The sequence below is a fragment of the Callorhinus ursinus genome, unplaced genomic scaffold (genome assembly GCF_003265705.2).
Source record: "Callorhinus ursinus isolate GAN/ISIS: 27379988/994484 unplaced genomic scaffold, GSC_fseal_2.0 scaffold20, whole genome shotgun sequence".
NCBI classification, from domain to species: domain Eukaryota; kingdom Metazoa; phylum Chordata; class Mammalia; order Carnivora; family Otariidae; genus Callorhinus; species Callorhinus ursinus.
In genome coordinates this window covers 24327332-24339823 of record NW_027397082.1, presented here as the reverse complement: position 1 = coordinate 24339823, position 12492 = coordinate 24327332, and the positions used below count along the sequence as shown (strand labels likewise).

At 36.6% G+C, this 12492-nt stretch overlaps 1 protein-coding gene across 6 annotated transcripts in view; it reads left to right on the top strand.

The window, feature by feature from the left end:
* Nucleotides 1-12492, top strand: part of TBC1D12 (TBC1 domain family member 12) — a 118289-nt gene that overhangs the window by 53265 nt on the left and 52532 nt on the right. For 2 of the 6 annotated variants that reach the window (XM_073904425.1, XM_073904426.1), the window contains exons 2-3: nucleotides 3263-3386; nucleotides 6935-6971. Coding sequence is in view for 2 of the 6 variants with exons in the window: in XM_025880879.2 (XP_025736664.2) it covers nucleotides 3263-3386 (124 nt within the window). In the remaining 4 variants the exon portion in view is untranslated. Of the gene's footprint in view, nucleotides 1-3262; nucleotides 3387-4985; nucleotides 5006-6934; nucleotides 6972-10215; nucleotides 10249-12492 lie in introns of those variants that run through there. The other 4 variants (XM_025880879.2, XM_073904424.1, XM_073904427.1 and 1 more) reach the window with 3 other exon arrangements.

Sequence of the window (12492 nt, the reverse complement as noted above, 5' to 3'; positions counted from 1 at the left end):
AGTCAACTGGTAGCTTGAAAAAGATTTTTTCCTTAAATGTGTGGCTCAAAAAGAGAGACAAAAAGAGTTTTATCTTTTTTTCTTTTAAGATTGTATTTGTGAGAGAGGGAAAGCACAAGCGGGGGGGGGGTGGGAGTGGCAGAGGGAGAAGAGGGCTCCCAGCTGAGCAAGGAGCCCGATGTGGGACTCAATTCCAGGACCCTGGGATCATGACCTGAGCCAAAGGCAGATGCTTAACCAACTGAGCCACCCAGGCGCCCAAGAGTTTTATCTTTTTTAAGTTCCGGTACACACCACCAGTGGAAGCCACTGCTGCAAGATGACTGAACTGATACAGATGTCTGTGCTGGGCCCTCAAGGCACTGCCAGGCCAACCAAAATTCATAACTCCAAATTTTAGAAAGACAGCCCTATTATCCCTCCTGATGCATCAACCACTTCAGAAACGTGGGCTCCTAATCCCCACTGCTATGGAAGGAAGGGCTGAGGACTTGAGGGAAGGTGGTTGGTTTACACCCGTAGACTTCTTAGGAAGGATCAGCACTCTCTTCCTTCATGTACTTCCCTGTTTGTTAATAAGTTTCTAGAGTTCTGAACCGGTTGATTACAATTGCTCTTTCCAGCTCAGTTTTTACTTTGGGGAGGAACTGACCTCTAGATCTTACTATTCTTACATTTTCTATCAGTGATGCTTTTGAACTGCAAATTTGATTTAAATTTGTTTTAAATTGGATTAAGGCCAGTTTTTCAATGTTTTATTTTGCCTGGGTGGCTCAGTTGGTTAAGTGTCTGCCTTCAGCTCAGGTCATGATCCCAGGGTCCCAGGATCAAGCCCCACATCAGGCTCCTTGCTGAGCGTGAAGTCGGCTTCTCCCTCTCCCCCTGCTCTTCCCCCTGCTTGTGCACATGTGCACTCTCTCAAATAAATAAAATCTTTTAAAAAAATTAAAAATTTTTATTTTATGGGTAATGACTTTGATGTCATAGTCAATAATTTTTTGCATAAACCACGGTGACAAAGATTTTTCTCCTGTGTTTAGCATGGCTGGATGGCAAACCTTTGTGATACAGGCAAGCCGCAGAGGGGCTGGTAGGGGGAGCATAGCTTGGCTGGTGAGAACTATCCAGGGAGTACAGGTGAGCTCTGTGGGGCTTACCGAGGGAACTGGTATATCCCTGCCAGCAGGAAGCCTTTGGGATGCTAGTTTCCATATCAAGAGGGCTGCAGAAGCCATCTCCAGGTTGAGTTTGCCAATGCTGCAAATTTGCTGAAAGACTGCATGTCCTGGGCACATGACTGAGTAGAGTTATGCCACCCACTCTGCAGCAGCTGGAAACCAGAGGAGACCTCCTTTCTCCTTCTGTGTCTTTTTCAGTTCCCTCTATTAAGAAAATTTAACAGTTTCATGTTCATTTTGAAGGAGAAATGCTCATAGAAATCCTGTTACTACACACAAGATATCAAATATTATTTAAATTAATAGGCCATCCTTTGAGGCTTGAAATTGTATGTTATAAATATACCAGTCCTCAGTATAATCATTATTAAAAACCTCCAATCTAGAGATCTTATTAAGTAGAGAATTGAGTCACTATATATAGTCTCAGAGATGAAACTTCTAAAGCATCCTAAATAGAAATTACTCTACATTGTCATCAGTTCACTTCCATTGCACACACAAGGAAATGGGAGTGTCTCTTTATTAGGGATTAGTCCACATTCTTTTGTAGGAGTCCATAGATACCTTTCTAAACTCAAAGAATGGCTTTAACATTAGGCTTTAAAAACTTAACTCCTTTTTATCACAATAATTACTTTTAAGAATAGGTATATGATCTTTTGAATGTAGATAAACCAAGTCACTTAGGACTTCAAATAATTTGTAACTATATGTACAAATTAAAAATTTGCTTAATGATCACTTATATCACAGCTGATAAGAAGGGTTCCTATTCGGTTGGATTCATCGGTACTTTCTAAGGGTGCCCTGGTCATGCTTTATTGATAGATACATATTTTGAATATCATTCCTCCTTATATCTGCTATAGATACTTATTTTGGTTGATAAGGGCCTAGAGATAAATAAGTAAAATCCTTGATCCTTGTGGGCACCTGGGTGGTTCTGTCAGTTAAGCGTCTGGCTTCAGCTCAGGTCATGATCCCAGGGTCCTGGGATTGAGCCACGCATTGGGCTCCCTGCTCAGCAGGGAATCTGCTTCTCCCTCTCCCTTTGACCCTCCCCCTTCTTGTGCTCTTGTGTGCTTTCTGTCTCAAATAAATAAATAAAAAGTCTTCTAAAAAAAAATCCTTGATCCTTGTACAGGTTTCCTTTAGATTTCAGTGAGAGATAATTTCTTTCCTTTTTTAATCTTTTAAAGATTTATTTATTTATTTTAGAGAGAAAGCATAAGCGGGAGGGGCAGAGGGAGAGGGAGAGAGAATCCCAAGTAGACTTCACATTGAGCGCCGAGTCTGATGTGGGACTCAGTCCCATGACCCCTGAGATCAGGACCTGAGCTGAAACCAAGAGTCAGACGCTCAACTGACTGAGCCACCCAGGCGCCCAGGAGATACTTTCTTCCAAGGCTATTTATTGAGTCTTTGGCACTAAGCTTTCTTGTACATATCTGTCCTAGGAAAACAATTTACATAAACATATATTCTAGCAGTGGAGGATCAGTAGATGCCCTGTTATTGCAAATAATAACAAATTATTACTGAAAATAATTAAAGAGTATTTTCCCAAAAATTTTTATTACTTTACCTATTTTATACAGATTCTTTTTAACTTTTTTGTTCTCAGATTCTTGGCTTTTATTACCAAGTACAGGTATAGTCAGTTCTAGTATACTTTGTAACTGATCCAAAGCAGATATTTACATTTTATTTACAGCTGTCATTTTTCTCCCAATTTGTTTAGTATCTCTGTTGATAATTCTTCTAGAATTTCTCTATAAGTCAGATATTCTTAAATAAGTCCTGTTAGTCTAATAGTCAGTTGTATAAGTAGCGGAAATAATTTCATTTAGAGGCACCTGGCTTGCTCAGTTGGTGGAGCACAACCCTTGATCTCAGGGTTGTGAGTTAAAGTCCTGTGTTGGGTGTAGAGATTACTTAAAAATAAAAAAATCTTTAAATAATAGAAAGAATTTAATTTAAACATATTTTGTGTTTGTCTTGGGTATAAAGATACTTTAAAAATTATTAAATAGTGCTCTGGTTACCAAAAACACAATTCATGTAACTTTTCTGTGTTTCAGAAACCTTTTTCCAAAAAGGACAAAGGAACTCAAATCAGTTGTTCATAGTGCTCCTGGCTGGAAATTATTTGGTAAAGTCCCTCCTAGAGAGAATCTTCAAAAAACTTCCAAAATCATTCAACAGGTAAGTACTAATATAGCCACGTGGTTTGTCTTAGCTTTTCAAATATTTTTTCTTGATAATCATATTCCACTTTCATTCATACTTTTTCTACATATAAAATTTAGGGATTATTAGATATTTATAGTAACCTTAATTTTTTTTAAAAAAAAGCACTATTTTCACTTATCTTTTATGGTTGTGAAAATTCTCAAAAGTGATAGAACATTGATTTTTTTTTTCCCCTGGTTATTCCTTGGAGAGCTTTTTGGTTTTTTGTTTTTCTCCTTAGCTAAGCAGTCTTACCACGTACTTTGACTTCTAATTGAATATGGTAGCGTTTGCCAGTGGCACAGATTTTATGGATGCAGGGAGTTGTCAATCGGTGAATCAGTAGAAAGCAAAAGCTGAGTAAATTTTGAGGTTGAACACCTTCTTTGGTCACTTTTCTGGTGTTCTGACTGAACCAAGGACTTTGTGAGATAGGTGGATGTATAATCTGTTTCTAGTAATTTTGGAGTCAGTTCTTCCAATATCTGTATTAATGTACATGTTCTGAAGCTCTTAAGAATTTCAGATCTTGCTTGACTCCTGAACTTGGGCTCCATCAGTACTAGGAGATAAGTGAGACTGGATCAGTTTGCAGGCATTTCTAAGTTCTGAGAAGTTGTTGCTCAGAAGGAGATATGTATGTAATACATTTCCTATCTCTCTCCTTCCCACTTGTAGTTTTTCAGATTCAACACAACCATTGTGTATAAAAATAATCACATCAAGACAATAATTATTCAAATTGGAAAAAATACCTTCCATTAAGGATTTAGTATTATTCCTTTTATTGCTCAAAGAAAAACTGGTTTCCCTGGTAATAGAAGAAAACTTTTAAATCTCTAAAAACATTTGTTGTAGTTAGTTTTATTTACAATTAAAATATTGACTAGTTTATATAGCTACTGGGACTTGAAACTGTAGTGTTGTGTTTTCCAGCCTGTGAACCTGGGTACTCCATGTGCTACAGCTAAGGCACTGGGGAACAGTGGCTGACTCAGTGATACTCCACGTCTGGTGGTTACAGTGCAGACTGTTAGCTTGAAATTATACACAATTTTGACATTAAATGGCACTATATTTTTTTTCTGTGGCATCATATCTTTGTAAATCTGGTTTTCTGAGGTTGCTGTGATGAAAATCAGGTAACTGCAAAAATCAGTGTTCAACAGGAAATGAGTGTGATCAGGTCCAATCTGATTTCAAGATTTGTGAAATTATACAGTGCACAAGAAGCATACATGCCTAATTAGTAATTGTGGTTATTTAAGAATGAAAACCTTTTTCCCTTCAATTTATGTGTATTTTTTCAAATGACTACTAAGTGTTAGGACATAAATCCTTATTAAATTGTTGGGCATAACTACTTACTAAACAGAATACTTAGGTATTTCTATTGGTTTAGGGGAAGACTTGAAAAAATTAATGGTATGCTAAGGGTACTGCTACCCAGGAAAGTTTGGGAATTTTTGCTATCGCAACATCTTAAATTTTAACTTTTTTTTGTAAAGTCTGAAAGTAACTTCTCTTGTCTAGAGTTTTCCAGAAGACCAAGTTCGCCCTCTAGAGGCAAAACAGTGGTCTTGCTATTGAAGGTTTGTATTCTTGACTTTATGATAGTTTACGTTAAATATGCATGTGCATACTTTTATATCTTTATGTAAACTAACATTCTGCAACAGGTCTCTAAGTAAATTACTGGTTGGATAATTATCGGTTTACTTATATGCTGTATACTTTTAGCGATTTTCATTTTGGAAAGCTAAGATGTCACATTCTCTCTTTCATATATATTGTGTGAAAATTTGATGAGGGATCAGGAAAAGAACAACTCGTATTTTCATGTGGGACGAGGGAGTGGAGTTGATGCAGTTGCTCTCCTCTGTAGTCCTTTGGCCTTTTAGAAATGATGATATCTCCTACCTGCTACTTTTAATTTTTGAACTTTCCAGTGATGTGTAGGTTAGTGTGTTATTTGGGTGCTTTTTCCATGATTGTTTGTTTTCTGGGAGGTACGATAGATAGTGAAGTCTTTGTTCTTCTGATCCTTCCCCCCCCCTCAAAATATGTATCTCCCCATGAATGGAGCCTGTTTCTGCCTCTCCCTTTCTGCTTTCTCTTTCCCTGTTTGTATGTTTGTGCTCTCCTCCCCGTTTGTCTGACTTTGCTCTGCTCTTCCCTGCAGTTGTCATTTTCAAGGTGGGCATGATTTTCTTTTCTTAGTAACAATAAATTTATAACTTTGTGTCACTGTTTCCACTTGAAAACATGTTTTTCACAGCCCTGAATTTTAAACTCTTTAAAACATTATGAAAATAAAAGTTGTTTGAGATCCTTTACCATGTACTCCTTTTGAATGAATATTATATGTTGAGAGTCAGAAATCAAAAATGAAGGATCAGTAAAGACATGAAGAATGTTAGGGCACATCTTTCATTCATTCTTTCTTTTTTTTAAAGATTTTATTTGAGAGGGAGTGCACGAGTATGGTAGGGGGAGGTGTGGGGAGAAGCAGAGGGAGAGGGAGAAGCAGCCTCCATACTGGGCTGGGAGCCTGATGCGGCACTTGACCAGAGTTGAAGGCAGATGCTTAAACGACTGAGCCACCCAGGCGCCCCAGGATACATCTTTCATGTTTTAGGGAAGGGCCTTATGCTATTCAAGCTGTAGAAAATGAAGGGAGCTAGTAATTCCAGTGTAAAAGTGCCTGAAAAAGTGAGGCAGTGCTAAAAATACAGAAGGAAAGTACATTCTGCTGGGCTTTCTAAGGATTCCTTACTTGCTTTTTGAGGGGCAAAATAGTAAGATTTATTGAGAGATTAGAGGATGAGGAGTATTTCATAGGATAATAATTTTTTAAAGCAGATATTCAGAAAGGAGTTGATATATTCTTAAGTATGACTATATTATTGGGTCAGAATTTTCTTTTTAGTAGAAAGACCTCTATAAGATTATAAAGTAACTATATAGAAAATTAAGGTTTTATTTACAAACTTTTTTCTTAATTATTAATTATACAATTAACACATGATTACATTCTCTATAAAAATGTAAGACATTATAGGAAGATATGTCTTATATCACTTTCCCTTCACATTTTTAGGCCTTTTAAAATTCATTTTTTGTGTGGAAGCACATATAATTATGTGTGTATATTTTTACGTATATGGTGTTATATATATATATATATTTTACTCCAAGAACAGAATGTTACTATATATATATAAATTTTTTTGCCTTATTTATCTTTCCTTGTTTTGCACCTGTAACTTCAGAGATACATGAAGTTCATAAGTGAAAGATATTTGTAGGTTAAATATTTTTTTTAAATTATAGTAAATTTTATTAAAGGTCTGATCAGTTTTAGTGCTTTTCATGTTAACATAAAGCAACATAAAAACCATTTTAGGATAATAGCAAAGTCCAGCTGACTCACGTTTGGCATTTAACTTGAATCAGTTCCCAGATCACATGAATATTCATAATATTATTTTATGAGGATTATCACATGTGTTCTCTTGCAGGTGTGAAATTCCTGCTTGTGGCCTTTTGAACCAGTTGGTGAGCCATGTTAAAAATTGCATCTATTAATAATAAATAGTATTTCAGTTATATTGTAATTCAATTGACCTAAGTTTTTGGTTTTTCTAAATTAATTGGCCAAAGTTGGAATGTAGCTACATTGTCGTCTGATCTCCAAACTGCAAGTAAGAATGATTACAAAGGAGCCATGTTATGTATAATTGTAACATGATTGCATACTACATTGACTATACCCTATTTATATCAAACTGACAGATCTTTTTTTGCTAGATACTGTTTTTATATTGGCATCTTTAAATAAGAAAATGAGATTGTAATACTTAGATGATGTTTCCAGTTTTTCATCACTCATGTCTTTTTCTGAGTGAAGTTCAGTTGAGAGGTTGAAACACTTTCACATAACTTTTGATAGGTAAGGGAAAAAACTTTTAAGACACTGATTTCTTAATCTGAGCACTTTAAAATGTCTTAAAAATCTAAAAGAATAGGTCACTCTCCTCAGTTAAGCCATTGCCTTTGAAATGTTTTACTGCAGGAACAATAACATTATGAAAAGGACTAGAATATGTGTGCTTTGTGAGCAGTACTTAAATATATAACATTGTAAACGTGTTAGAGCTTAATATTCTGGTTAAGAACTTGATTGGTGTGTGCAGCATTAGAATATTTGAAAACAATTTGTTGGCTTTAATTATGCTTAAATATAGATACCTTTGGTGTAAAATTTGAGTAGTGCAAAAAGTACCTACTTCCTTATTTGTGGTTAAATTGTGGAGGGGCTGGACTGTGTTCAGAATTTATTTTTGAAAAGTCCTTAAAATTGTTACACCCTTGCCTGTTTTATTTTCACCTTTGTTACCTAGTGTAATGTCGCCTTGAGAAGCTAGTCAATAACTACCTTTCTGGCTGCATGTGTGTTCTTTATTTTATAGTTAATGATAAAATATTGTCTTTCCTATGTGTGAATAAATTGATTTCATAAAAGTTAATTTGTATGGTCTGAAGGTTGAGAGAGGAATTCATAATAGCTCAGCCTGTGCTTCTTGGAGAGGAGAAAAGTATAAACCTTAAGAAAGAAACTTGCTTTGGTTAAAGAAAATTAAAAGAATAAAAGCAGTAAGTTCTCACAAATTGAACTGGGTGGGATTTGGAGGAAAGTTTTTTGCTATCATCAGAGACAGAGACTTGGAAAAGGGTTACAGTCTGAAAATACTACCTGTTATTTGATTCTGTAAATACAGTTTGTATCAAAGTTATATTAAAAGTTGTATTCATTCTGTCTTTATGTCAGACTTGTATATTATGTTAGGCATCAAATTAGACGAAACAAACAAAATTGTGCTAATAACTTTACCAAAATGAAGTTTACTAAGGCATTCCTGTTTGCCAAAGGGCGATTAAATGTTTTGCCCCAAGGTTTCAGTTAAGGTTGAGTTATGTGATGGATTTTATTTCTCCTACTTCACAGATTCTGGAATAAAATTTAGAATCAGTAAAGGCATCATAATTGGCTTTATCCTCTTTACTCCAAGTGTTATGGTTTCCTGGCTCTTGGATCAAGTTGTGTAAGAGAGCCTCTTTATCTTGGGCAGGCATGGTCTTGAGGTGGTAGAGAGGTCCACATGGGAAGTTACTTCCATTTCTAAAACATTATTCTGGCTGTCTATAAACTATTCATAGCATATAGAAATATTGATGCAGCTTTTTTTATTTTTTTAAAAGATTTTTATTTAGAGCGAGAGAGGGAACACAAGCAGGGGGAGTGGGAGAGAGAGAAGCAGACTCCCCACTGAGCAGGGAGCCCGATGCGGGGCTCGATCCCAGGACCCTGGGATCATGACCTGAGCCAAAGGCAGACGCTTAATGACTGAGCCACCCAGGCGCCCTGGTTGATGCAGCTTTAACATTAGCTCCTTTAGGGGGTTGTTCTCACTGTCTACTGAAACTCAAAGTCAAGTCAGTTTATGTGTCAGGCTATTTTGGTTTTCATGTTGTCTTTGGAAGAGAAGCTCCTATTTTATTCTTTACTCTCCCCAGTTCTAGTATTTTACTTCTTTAAGAAGCTATTCCAAGACACTGGCCACCCTGCCTTTGAACCTATAGTCTGATCTTTTCTCACATTTCTCTCCTAGTCACCTTCTTTCTGGTAGATAAACTTTAGCTACAGAGCCCAAGACATCAGAGTGTGGCAGAATACCATTCTGCTACCAGTTAACAATGTGACCTCATGTTAGCAAACTCTAAGCCTTTTCTCTAGCAGATATTGAAGGACAAAATTCTTGAACTGATTCTAGATTCTTCTCTAGGATTGTCTGGCTTTTATTTCAGTAAATTCATAATTTATTCAACATACATTGACTGTGTATGTTGGTTCAGGTTCTTGGGATATAAATAAATATGAGTCCTAGCCTTTGAATTATTCCGGTGTAACTGTGGGGGGAGACATAGCTTCATATATAATTTTAATGATTTTGAGTGCTATAGTAGAGTTGTGAACTAAGTATGAAGAGTACATATGAAAGAATAGTTAATTCTTTTCAGGGATGACATAATAAGTTGTGTTCTGAAGTATACTAACTGGTAGGAGTTTATAAGGTAGGATGGGGAAAGCCATCCCAGAAAGAGGAAATTGAATGAGCAAGCAGGAATGCACAAGACTTTTTTAGTTAGTAGGCCAGTATATCAGGGATATAGGATAGATGGTGAAAGGTCATTAGCCACAAGATTAGAGAGTTGGATTTTATCCAAAATACCTTTTTTAAAAAACATTTTATTTATTTATTTATTTTAATGATTTTATTTATTTGTCAGAGAGAGCACAAGCAGGGGGAGCAGGCAGAGAGAGAAGCCGGCTCCCCACTGAGCAAGGAGCCCGATGTGGGGCTCAATTCCAGGACCCTGGGATCATGACCTAAGCCGAAGGCAGACGCTTAACTGACTGAGGCACCCAGGGGTCCCCCAAAATACTTTTAAATAAGGTACTGAGACATCAAATTCATATATTAGAAAAGTAATTCTGGAGGCATTATAGAAGCTAAATTAGAAAAAAGTGGGTTGGCAAACAAGGACATTAAGATTTATTATAATAGTCTATGATTCTGGTTCCTAAATACAGTGGATTACCTAGAGAATGTGTTAAAAATACAGCCCCATACATTGAGTTCCTAATGTCAGATTTGTGTTTTTCAAATCTCTGTGTTTCTAGCTGGTTCTTTTTCAAATCTGCTATATCACTTTTTACAGTTTACAGTTCCCTGCTGAAATTTCAAGCTTGGCCTTTATCTACTTTAACATAGTAAGTATAGTTGTTTCATAGCCCATGTCTGATAACTCCACTGTCTGCAAATTCTATAGGTCCATTTATATTGAAAATCATTTCTGCTAATTTTTTTTTTAAGATTTATTTATTTGAGAAAGAGAGAGACAGTGCAGGCATGAATAGGGGGAGGGGCAGAGGGAAAGGGAGAGAGAATCTCAAGCAGACTCCCTGCCAAGTGTGCAGTCCCACATGAGGCTTGATCTCATGACCCCAAGATTGTGGCCTGAGCCAAAATCAAGAGTGGGACACCTAACCGAATGGGCCACCCAGGTGCCCCTCTGCTAGTTTTTGTTAGATGCTATTTTATCTCTGTGCATGCCTAGTTACCTTTGCTTCGCTACTGGATATAATATTTGGAACATCATATGGAGAAAACAGTTTGAAGGCTAAGGTGATACCATCCTTGAGAGATTTTAATTTATGTCTTTCGGGTACCTGATGGTGCTAGTTATCTAGTTTTCTCATCCATTAAAATGAGGCAAAGCTCAGAGGCAATCTGTTTTTCTTATTAATTTGGAAAACATTTTTTGATTGTTAAATCAACTTTTCGTTCCTGGGACAAACTCCCAGTTAGTCAAAGTTATTATCCATTTTGTATATTGCTGGATTTGGTTTGCATATATATATTTTTTTAATTGATAAACTTTTTTAGAATAGTGTTGGATTCATAGCAGAATTGAGCAGAAGGTACAGAGAGTTTCTATATACCTCCTGTCCCCCGCCCCACACACAAAGTCCCCACTGTTGACATCCTGTACCACCATGTGGTACATTTGTTACAATCAGTGAATCTACACTGACACATCATAATTACCCAAAATCCATAGTTTACATTAGGGTGTATTCTTGGTGGTGTACATTCTAAGAGTTTTCACAAATGTATAATGACATTATAGTATCATATGGAATAATTTCATTTTATTCATTAATGAATAAAGCTGCTATAGACATCCACAGGCAGGTTTGGTTTTTTTTTTTTATGGATATAAATTTCCATTTCATTTGGATAAATGCCAAGGATTCTGATTGCTGGATCATTTGGTAAGGGTATGTTTAGTTTTTGTTTTTTTTTTTTAAAGATTTTATTTATTTATTTGACAGAGAGAGACAGCGAGAGCAGGAACACAAGCAGGGGGAGTGGGAGAGGGAGAGCAGGCTTCCCGCTGAGCAGGGAGTCTGATGTGGGACTCAATCCCAGGACTCTGGGATTGTGACCTGAGCTGAAGGCAGCCGCTTAATGACTGAGCCACCCAGGCGCCCGGGTATGTTTAGTTTTGTAATAAGCAGCCAAACTGTCTTCCAAACAGGGTATACCATTTTGCATTCTTATCAGCAGTGAATGAGAGTTCCTATTGCTCCACATCCTCATCATCATTTGTTACTCAGTGTTTTGGATTTTGAGCATTCTAATGGGTACACAGTATTATCTTACTGTTGTTTTAACTTGTAGTTCCCTATTAACATATGAGGTGGAGCATCTTATGTTTACTTGTTGTCTATATATCTTCTTTAGTGAGGTCTCTCTTCAGATCTTTTGCCATTTTTTACCTGGGTGGTTCATTTTAAAACAGTAAGAACAGGGCACCTGGGTGGTTCAGTCAATTAAGTGTCCAATTCTTGATTTTGGCTCAGGTCATGATCTAATAGTCGTGAGATTGAGTCCCATGTTGGGCTCTGTGCTAAGCAGGGAGGGAGACTGCTGGAGATTCTCTCCCTGTACCTCTGCACCTCCCCCCCCCCACTTGCTCGTTCATGCTCTCTCTCTCTAAATATAAGTAAATTTTTAATACATATATAACAATAAGAACAGAACTCAGTAGACTTTTAAGAAGTTTTTGTATATTTTGTCTAATAGTTCTTTATCAGATGTATCTTTTGCAAGTATTTCTTGCCAGTTTGTGGCTTGTTTTCTCATTTTCTTACGGCATCTTTCACAGAGCAGAAGTTTTTCATTTAAATAAAGTTCTGCTTCTCAGTGATTTCTTTGATGGCTTGTACTTTTGGTGTTACAGCAAAATAAAATGATTACCATGACCAAGGTCATTTAGGTTTTCTCCTATCTTCTAGGAGTTTTATAGTTGGGGTTTTTTGTTTTGGTTTGTTTTGGTTTGTTTTTACATTTATGCCTATTGAGTTAATTTTTGTGAATGGTGTAAAGTCTATGCCTAGATTTATTTTTTTGCATGTGGATGTCCAGTTACTCACTGTTTGTTGACAAGA